The 10,950-nt window shown below is 43.6% G+C and overlaps 1 protein-coding gene across 1 annotated transcript in view; it reads left to right on the top strand.

Annotated features, from left to right (window-relative positions):
* si:dkey-16j16.4 overlaps nucleotides 1-10,950 on the top strand; it is a 75,728-nt gene extending 64,778 nt beyond the window's left edge. The window contains exon 5 of the mRNA XM_048597267.1: nucleotides 10,436-10,950. Coding sequence (XP_048453224.1) covers nucleotides 10,436-10,462 — 27 coding nt within the window. The 3' untranslated portion in view covers nucleotides 10,463-10,950. The remainder of the gene's footprint in view (nucleotides 1-10,435) is intronic.

Below are 10,950 nucleotides of genomic sequence, written 5' to 3'. Positions count from 1 at the left end.
CCCCTCCCCCATTTCTGATGAAGGGTCTAGGCCCGAAACGCAGCCTTTCTGCTCCTATGATGCTGCTTGGCCTGCTGTGTTCATCCAGCTCTGCACCTTGTTGTCTCGTGTCCTGGAATGTGTTGAGTTTCTTGAGTGCTGTTGAAGTTACATTCGCTCGGGCATATGGAGATTATTCTATCACACACCTTACTCGTGCCTTGTAGATTGCGGACAGGCACTGGGAGAGAGGAGAATTCCCAGTCTCTGACCTGCTCTTGTAGCCACAGTTACTTTTAATGGCAAGTCCAGTTCAGCTCCTGGCCAAGGATAACCCCAGAAAGTTGAAACTGGGAGCTTCAGCAGTGGTAATGCCATTGACCATCAAGACGAGTTGGTTCGATTCCGTTTTTTTGGAGACGGTCATTGCCTGGCATATTTTGGAATAATAATGCTGCAGTCTCTTAACTGTTCAAGTGTGAGTGTTCCCTAGGACTTGCTGTATGCAGACTTGGACTGCTTCAGTATCTGTGGAGCCATGAATGATAGAGAACACTAATCATCAGCCAACATATCTGCTGTGGCCTTATTTTTGATTGAGGGACACTGATGAAGCAGCTAAGATGCGCAGGAAATTTCCCTGAGAAACGCCTGTGGAGATGTCCTGGGGCTGATTATTATTGGCTTGCAATAAGCTAAGGATGCTTGACATCTGTGGAATTAAGCCCTAACAAGGAGCCGATGCCATCAGGAAAGCAGAGGAAATTGGCAAGGAGACGAATGAATATTGGGTTCTAATCCGGTACTATTTAGAGCAACAGATGAGCTTGTGCAACTCAAAAGTCTTCGCTTATTGTTCTGTCAATGTCTATCCACATTCAGGGTTCCCTGCTTAAAGTTTAAGCCATCCAGCTGTGAGAATAGTCATTGAGATTTCCGATGAGCTGTTGGATCTGTCGTCTTGTAAATGAGTTTACTGTTGAGTGAGGGGGATTAGCACCATGGCAGCTCCAGCTACCCAAGAACATTGCTAAGGCCACATTTTAAGTGACAGTAGCATATCAGTTGCACATTCAGATCAAATCCCTCGATAAATGTTTCACTTCAGTCACTGGTGTTTTCTTGGGCAGTTGTCAGTGAGGCAGGCTAGAATCAAATTAAGTGAGTAAATCTTGTTTTAAAAGAAAACACATTTTGGTCAGTTGTTCCGTGCCTATTTTTATTCATGTTTTAGTCCTTGTCATACCATGTCCTGTGAGTGTTTCCATATGTTATAACCTTTTGGAAGAATATGTTGGCGTTGAAGTGAATGATGCCTAGACTGCAAAGATTAAAATTACCAGGAGAGGTAAAACAAACCTGGGTTGTATTCCCCACAAGTCAGAGGGGGAAGGAGTGATTTGATCAAAGTTTTCAAGGTATTAGCAAGAAACAGATAGGGTGGATGAAGAGAAAGTGGGCTTGTTTTTCCTCCATGCATGATAGCTGGCTTGGAGTCTCAGATCTGGATGTGACTCTGGGGTGTGTGTGTTTCCGGAACTGGGGAGGTTTTCCATGGGTGGACGGGAACCTGGATCATCTTCTCATTTAGCTGCCTGCCTGTTTCTGGGGTGCAGGGGTGATCTTGGATCTATTCACATTTAATTTTGTGGGAACATCTGTGGTGGTAGCCATCACCATTTGTGGAGGCTATTTCCCTGCACAGGCTGTGAGGGTAGAATATAGAACATAGAACGGTACAGCACAGTACAGGCCCTTCGGTCCACGATGTTGTGCCAATCTATTATCCTACTAAGATCAAACTACCCTGCATACCCTATATTTTACTATCTTAAGTTGTCAAAGAGTTGCCAGCATCATGTAAGGCCACACTTGCAGCCCAAAAAATCCACTCAGAACAGTTTCCCTCCATTTGAAGGAATGAATGAACAGTCTTGTGCTCAATAATATTTTCGCCATGAATCCAAGGTATACAAAGATGAGGCAACCTCCTAATTCCCGATCTTCCGGAAGGATTGTATCTTTGGGGGCGCTGACCTTGTAGGTAACGAAAATCATGGGGAAAATTCAGGCCAATATTTCCCTGGATGGGGAGTCTGACGTTGAGGGCATGGCCTAAAACTTACAGCCAATGTTTTCAGGAGTGAAACACCATACCAAAGAACCCAGCAGATGCTGGAAATATGAAACAAAACCAGAAATTGCTGGGAAAAACTGGAGTTCTGAAGCAGGTTCACCAGGTCTGAAATGTTAAGCCTGCTTTCTCTCCCAGGTGCTGCTGTGTCTTTCCAGCAATTTCTGTTTTACTTTCAGGAGTGAAGTTTGAAAACCCATGCAAATATGTAGATAATGGAAGTCTCTTCTGCAAATATGAATTGCTACTCAAACATTTGTTGACGACATAAATCTACCAACCTTCAACTTAAAATTATCCAAAGTGCTTAATGATTAACATACAAGTCAACGATAATTTCATTGAATGGTAGGACAGGCTGTTAGGTTAAATGGTCTCTTCCTGTTTCTACATCTTTGAATTTGGAAAGTGGTGAAGGTGTTCCCTGATTCTTGATTAAGGCTCACTGGCCTAGATCAGATTCCACTTAAGGGGGGAACAGCAAGGCTGGATTGATGGTAGACTATTGACCCGAAATGTTAACATTGTTTCTCTCCACTTGATTATATATTTAAAAATAAATATATCCCTCAGCATATTCTGTTCTTGAGGCCAGGAATACATGGGTGATCTAGAGCAACCTGCATTAAGAGGATGGTGGCAAACGTTTTGAATTTGGAGTGTTGTCAGTGGATGGAACTAAATTCCTCCTAAATTTGTGGCTTATTCATGCTCACTATAAACCCAGTACGAAGACTGGGGGAGGGGAGTGGGAATGGTTAATTTGTGTACCTTTTCTACGAGATTCACTCTGACATGGTAGGCCAAATACCCTTCCTTCACGTCATCATTTCCCTGTTGTCTGAGTCAGACTGTTCAAGGCTTGCTCTGTCAATAGAGACTTCCAATCAGATGTAACTTTAAACTGGGGTCTATAGAATCCATACAGTGTGGAAACAGGCCACACCAACCCTCCGAAGAGCTTCACACATAGACCCATTCCCCTACCCCGTATTTCCAACGGCTAACAAATCTAACCTACACATCCCTGGACCCTATGGGGCAATTTTCAGAGTGGCCAATCCACAGAACTTGCATATCTTTGGAGTGTGGGAGGAAACCCACGCAGACACGGGGGTAGTGTGCAAACTCCACACAGACAGTTGCCTGAGGGCGGAATTGAACCAGGGTCCCTGGCGCTGTGAGGCAGCAGTGCTAACCATGGAGACACCGTGCCATCCCTGGTCTCTTTAGGCAAGATGTAAAATGGCACTTAAAAAGATCAAGGAAGTTCTTTCTGTTGTCCACCAGCCAACATTGTTTTTTCCAATTTGATCATAAACAAAGATGTGGTAATGAAGGCTCACTTTGTAAAAATTGGCTGCCGTCTTTCCTACATTACAGCAGCGACAATGCTTCAAATTATTATTAGGCTGTATCCTGAAGTTGTGAAAAGTGCTACATAAATTTTCTTCTTTACCGTGGGTTCCTTGCAGTCATGTCAGCTCAAAGTGTGTGAATGCATTGGCAGCTTCGACAAAATTAGATCCCCTCAGGACAGTAAGGCAAGTGCTGGGTTGGGTTAATGTAATATTGCAAATGTGTCCCTGTCTCAAGAATCCATTGTTCACTGTCACTGGTGTTTTTGAAAAAAAAATCCATAAGCCCGTTGCTGTGGCCCTGACACAACGGCACTATTGTTGTGGAATGATCGAGACCAGAGAGTCCTGTGGATACTTAATAATGGTTTCAAACAGATGCTGTTTTCATCATCATCATCCAGTCCGCAGATTAAGGGCTCAGTCCTCTAATGTCTGGGTCCTGGTTTGTTTGGGTGAGGTTGGTCACTCTGCATCTGGGGGAGGGGTTTTGGAACTGTCTGTCCCTCTTTTGCTTGTGGGTGAGAAGCTTGGATTGTGAAGTTTAAATGTGCAATGTGTGCTATTTTCCGCACAGTACATATCCCTCCATGTTAACAACAGTATATGAAAATATGGGCTACTTTTATAAACTGCCACTGCCTATGTGGTCCAGGTACACCCACAGTGTTGTTGGGGATGGAGTTTCAGGATTTTGACCCATTGACCATGAAGGGATGGGAATATATGTCCAAGTCAGAATGCATGATTTTGGGAGTCTTGGAGTGATTGTGTTCCTGTGCACTTCTTGCCTCTGTTTTTTCTTGATGTTGGACATTTAAGAAGTACTGACAAAGAAGCTCCAACTTGCACAGGGTTGTAAAATTGGATTTCAAGGCACTAACTTGCTAAACCACTAATTCCTGTTTACAGGGATTGACATCCTAATTCCAGAATAGCATCCTTGTTTACAGGGATTGAACATGTATTTGAGAACAGCAAATCCCTGTTTACAGGGATTAAGTATCTAATCCCATGGCAACAAATGCCTGTTAAAGGGATTGACAAACGTGCAAAGGAGCCAGCCTCCCTTCACAATGATGGGCCATCTGTGATGTACTGAACCCCTTCGGATCAATGATTTTAATCTATTGAAGATTGAGCTCATTTGTCCCTTGTTTTTGTGCTAAACATTGTAAACACATGTTGCCTCCCACTGTGGTAACCTCCTTGAATAGTTCTAAATTGCGTGCGTATGTGCACTTTCCAATTCCAATCCCTTACTCTACTTGCTTCTAAATGTGCATCTTTCGAAGAGAGTTAAACCAAGGTCCCAAGGTGGCTGTAAAAGCTCTCCTGGCTTTTTCTGGAAGACAAGCAGGAGAATTCAATGGAAGTTATGTACCTTTTCCTTGCAATGCAAATTTCTGCATACAGAAGTGTCTGGCCAGCCTTTATCCCTCAGCTAACATCAGTAACCAGGTTATTTGGTTATTATCGTGTTGCTTTATGGTCATGTATGTAAATTAGTTGCTGCAGTTCCTACATTACTTCAGTGACTCCAGTTCTTTTTAAAGCATTTTGCCAGCTGTGAAACACTTTAGAGACAAAAACAGAAATTGCTGGCAAGACTAAGCACGTCTGGCAGCGTCTGTGATGAGAAAACAGAGTTAATGTTTAGGGTCTAGTCAGCTTTTTCAGAACTGGTTTTTGTTTTTATTTGCTCAGTGTAAAACACTTCTTTTTTTAAGATGCTTTGAAGCCATCAAAGAGGCACTATATAAATGCAAGCTTTGATGTGGATTGTTTTTTAACTGTCCTGGCTGTTCCTGGATGCCTAGGAATCCTAATTATTAACTGCATTTCCCCCTTGTTTTCCATTCCCAGTGGAAGAGGGTTACTTCCAGCTCTGACCCCTTTTCTGTCCATTATCTGGATGGCCTAGGCGAGAAATGAGCAAATTCTGCTGCTAGACCAGAGGCCTTCCATGAGACTGGGGAGCAACATTGGTCACTGGAGGAAATGTACTGCATGCAGTTCTGGTCACCCTAATTATAGAAAGGATATTATGAAACAAGGAAGAGTAGAGAAAAGATTTACTAGGATGTTACCTGGACTGGAAGGTTTTAGTTATAAGGAGAGGTTGGATAGGCTGGGATTCTTTTTCTGTGGAGTGCAGGAGACTGAAGGGTGACGTTTTATAAAGCTCTATAAAATCATGAAAAGCATAGATAAGGTAGAAAGCCAACTGTTTTGTCCCATGTTAGGGGAATCTAAACCTAGAGGGCGTAGCTTTATGGTGAGAAAGGAGTCATACAAAAGGGCCCAGAGGAACAATATTTTCACACAGATGGTGGTGAGTGGGCCGCTCAAGGTAGTTGTGGAGGCAAGTACAATTTCATCATTTAAGAAACATTTGGACAGGTACATGGATGGGATAGGTGTGGAGGGATATGGACCAAATGCAGGCAAATGGGACGAGTTTAATTGTGAAAACTGGGCAGCATGTTTCCATGCTGGTAATCTCTATGCCTCTAATTGTAGCCTGCTGAGAATCTGAGCCTTCAGTGAGTGGGAAGGAAGGCCACCATATTGGACATGGGGTAAAGCAGTGGCAAGTGCAGTGGTGAAAATGTATTTAATTGCCCCCCAACCTTGCCAGAGTTAATGAAGACTGAAAGGCTTGTCAGGGTATTTTGTAACCAGGCAAGAGCAAAGTGGGGCAGAAGTCTCTCCATCCTGGCAATAGGGAGCTGCGATGAGTTAACAGAAGTGTACGCTCGCTGAAATTTCCTGGATTATGAAGAAGATTATTCCCAAAAGTCTTCCAGCCTGCTGGAAGTGAGGTGAGAATCGGTACAGGAATAAAACTTCTGGCATCACAGTTGAGGTGAATAATTTCCACTTCTGAGAAACAGTGTGTAACTTTCCCTCTGCCTTTGACCCCCTCACTGAGTTGCTGATTCAATATCTTTTGGGACAGTGGCAGAATGATGGGGGATGTCGAGGGAGAAAACAAACATGTAAACTCAGTTTAACACATTTGTTAAGAGATCTAACATGTACTCTCTTTCGATCAGCTCATCAGATACTAGGCACCACTGTGGGGAATTCTAAAGTATTTGTGTCTTAAAAGTGTTTGCCTCTTTTGTCTAAGTACTTTTTTGAAGTAGAAGGCCCCAGAGACAGAATTAAGAGTTTTCACGTGTAGATTCTACAGATTAACATAGTCGTCTCAGCATCTTTACACGGTGTGGCTGCTTTCTGTACAGCCTGTCTAGTCACAGAGCAGCTATTATATTCAGCCATAGCTCAGAAGGATTACTGCTGAATTGCGAGGCCCTTCAGACCACTGCTGATTAGAAAGAGGGTAAGGCTTGAGATTGAAAGAAAGAAAGAGAGAGAAAACAATTAACTGGAGAACAGATGTCTTTGCTGAAGTTTGGGCAGCAAAGACTGATTCCCTATTGTTACATGCCTCCCCTCCCCGAACAACCACTTACTGTTTCAATGTGGCTGAACTTAACTTGGGCAAGAAACCAACCCCTCTACAATGCCCACCCCCCCTCCCCTCCCGACCCCTCAATCCCATCACAGCACCCCCCTCCTCTCTCCTGTCATCTGCTGCATCAGATGTCCCCCTCTGCCTCATTGTCTGCCCTGTTTTCTAGCACGCTGTCATTAACTAGTTCAAGACCTGCAGACATGCAACCCTGTCAGACTGGGTCGGATTTAGGTCGAGTTGACAAGACTTGAAGTTAATTATGCTTTATTTTTCTCCCACCCCTAACTGTGTATGATTTGCCTTTCAAAGGGTGAAACATGTTACTGTTCTTTTTTTTTGGAACCTTGTGCATAATCCCGGCTACCTCCCTTGCCCCCCCCACCCCTCCAACCCTTGCTGGAAATTGGTATTAAGCAGTGAGATTGAAACCCTTAAAAACAGCCAGACGTTTTTACTCCGAGATGGTAAGAACTGCAGATGCTGGAGTCAGACATTTTTACTTTTGGTCAGCTCTGCCCTCCCTTGCTAAGCCCTGCCGAGAAACAGGAGAGGAGTCTACTTCTAGGATTAATGTTGCTCAAAAACTCTAGTCTAAACACTAAAGCTGGTCTTTGGATCTAAAACTTCTACTCCTGGGTCATATTGAAGGGTTGGATGGTCATGACTATAGCATTATGCTGAGTGTGGAAATTGACTACAAGCTGGATGAAATATAAGGGTCAACTGTATAATGCAGAGACAAACACGGATTTTCCTGTCTTTCATTTCTTTCCTCTTTCAAAAAGATTTTTTGGTTTTTTTTCTTTGTTTTTATAAGGTTTTATTCACAGTCTGTAGTTAATCATGGTCAAACATATCATCTTCTAATACTACTTCCTGATGGAAGTATTTCATCTGTGTTGCTCCTTCCTTCTAGTACTAGCACCGAGTCTATGTTATCAATTTTCAAACACTGGAAACAATTTAACATTTATGTTTTTGTCCATTTTCAGATTATATTTTAAGAATCAGGATTGTGATGGCATACTCTCTGCTTGTCTGGATAAGTGCAGCTGCAATAACACTCAAGAAGTCAGGCACCTTCCAGGAAAATGCAGTCCGCTTGATTGACACAACACCCACAAACTTCAACATTTACTACCGATGGCACAGTGGCAGCAGTGTGTACCATCTACAAGATGCACTGCAGTAACTCTTGTTACTCCTCTGACCGCACCTTCCAAACACTGTGACCCTGATCACCTAGAACAGGGCTTCACAAAGCAGAAATTTTGGAGTCAAGAGTTCTGAGACAGCAATGGAGGTCATGGAACTCTGAACGAGTTATAATAGCTGTGCTTTCACTATAACACGTCCCTGCTCTCTCTCAGGCCTCAAAGTGGGATCGCATAAAATTTCAAGGATCAGAATGGGGCCACAGAGGGGAAAATATTTGGGAAGCATTGACCCAGAAAGACAAGAGCAGAAGATACTTGGGAACGCCACCTCCTGCAGGTTCACCTTCAGGTCATGCACCATCCTGAAGCCACGCTGTTCTTTTGGCATCCCTGAGTCAAAATCCTAGAACACTCTCTTGACAGCACTGGATCTACCCACACCAAATAGACTGTATTGGCGCAAGAAGGCAGCTCACCACCACCTCCAGGGCAATAGGCAATAAATGATGGCCTAGACTAGCACAGACATGCCCCATGAATGAATATAAAAAGATCTCTACCTGCAGCCTACCTCCATCCCCAACATGTTTCTACCCATGAAAACCTAATGTGTTCCAGCTTGTCTTATTGCTATAACCTCCTCATTTGCTGTATCATTCCACCATGTCATTGCTGTATCCATTCTGTCACTGCCCCGCCTATAAGTGTTGCATGGTGGCTCAGTGGTCAGCAAAACTGCCTTATAGCACCAAGGACCCAAGTTCGATTTCAGCTTCAGGCGACTGTGTGTGGAGTTTGCACGTCCTCCCCAAGTCTGTGTGGGTTTCCTCCAGGTGTCCCGGTTGTCTCCCACAGTGCAAAGATATGCAAGTTAGGTGTATTGGCCATGCTACACTGCCCATAATGTCCAGGAAGGTGCAGACTGGGTGGATTAGCCACTGGAAATGCAGGATTACAGGGATGGGGTGCAGGAGTGGGTCTGGGTGGATGCTCTTCAAAGGGTTGGTGTGGACTTGATGGGCCGAATGGCCTGCTTTCACACTGTAGGGTTTCTGTGATGATGATGACTCCAGACTGCATGCAATGCTTTATTTTTGCGTTTACCCGATATGATGTAAAAATTCAACTTCTCCTCCTGATTTTTAAGTACACTTTCTCAATGTGTATGTCTCCTAATCCAATTTTCATTTTTCATGACTTTTTCCAACCCTGTCCTTTGGCCTTGTAGCTCCCCAAGAAAAATATAATTTGATGTAATTATTTCAGTCAACCATGACAGAGATGGCAGGCAAATACAACATTGTGGGGGAATGATTGCGTCTGATGGAGTTCTGGGAGTCGAGGAGGATATTAATGTGACCATAATACTCACCAGTTCTGAAGAAGGTTCACTTAACCAAGACATTAACTCTGATTTCTCACCACAGAGGCTGCCAGACCTGCTGAGTTTTTCCAGTATTTCTGTTTTTGTTGTTGATAATACTCATTGGCTTTGTGGGGACAATGGCACATGCACGAAGAGGATTTGGCTAAAGAAAAGTCATATTCTGTTTTTTGGTATGATTGTCTGTCTCCCTGAAGGAAACTGGAATCCGGTAGCATTGACATGAACTTGGTGGCATCAGGGACGATGCCTTCGGTCTTCCGGGGAGGTGATGGCCTAGTGGAACTCTTGCTAGACTATTAATGCAGAAACTCAGCTAATATTCTGGGGACCCGGCTACAAATTCTGCCATGGCAGGTGGTGGAATTTGAATTCAATAAAGAATCTGAATCGAAGGGTCAAACGTCGATTGTCAGAAAAATCCATTTGGTTCACTAATGCCCTTTAGGGAAGGAAATCTGCCATCCTTTCCTCGTCTGGTCTACATGTCACTCAAACCCCCAGCAATGTGGTTGACTCTGCCCTCTGGGTGATTAGAGATGGGCAATAAATGCAGGCCTTACCAGTGACGCCCATATTCCGTCAGTGAATAAAAAAAAATGTGATCATGTGAATAAGGTGAACATTCTGCTGAGAGCGAGGCAGTGCAGAGGTTGGGAGGAATTTGAGTGGTAACTTTTTGAGGTGCTAGCATTCCTATCTATGCTGCCCCATGTGCCTGTGGATGGTGTTGTGCGAGGGACAACAGGTAGGTGAGGAATGGGAGAATATCAAGGATAGATCAAAGGTTGCACTCTGTTAATCTAGCCTTGCTGGAGCCCCTGTTCATTCTTATTTAGATTTCAATATGTTTGGGTAGCTGGTCATAGAGAAGCAACATCAGGAACTATTGGAAAATGTAATGGAGAACTTGTGTAACAGTTTCTGTATTGTTTCCAGCTATTGCAGTACCAGGATCCTAAGTGATGTGTAGAACAAACAGCTAAAAAGGATGGCCTCTCTCTCTCCACGCTCCTCCAGACATATAATATCACTTAATTGATGGAAAATATTCTTCTCTAAAGGTGAAAACGCACAACAATGGCCCAGACATCACTATGTTGGTGTTTCTCTTTCACACAAAGCGCCTGGCCTAGGGTACTCGAGACTCTATTGTATCAAAATAGGTCATTCTGTCTGCCTGGCTCCTCCTTCAGAATCTGCATCGACACTTTCGTTTTGCTCAAAGATTTTTGAGAGAAAAAGAACAAGCTCTCACCCTTTTAACCCATTCGTCGCCCATTTAATGCATCTGGGTAGATCACTTTTGAGGTCTTCAGTTACCGTGGTAACTGGGGGAATGGCTAATTCCAGGCCGAGGATCCTGACAATGTATTTGGTAACAGAACCCCAGAAGATATCAAAGTGGTTATTTACAAAAAAGAAAGATGAAAGAAGAGGAATATACTGCTGTC

This window comes from Rhincodon typus, chromosome 5, assembly GCF_021869965.1.
Source record: "Rhincodon typus isolate 14 chromosome 5, sRhiTyp1.1, whole genome shotgun sequence".
NCBI lineage: Eukaryota > Metazoa > Chordata > Chondrichthyes > Orectolobiformes > Rhincodontidae > Rhincodon > Rhincodon typus.
This window is presented reverse-complemented; position numbering and strand designations above follow the sequence as displayed.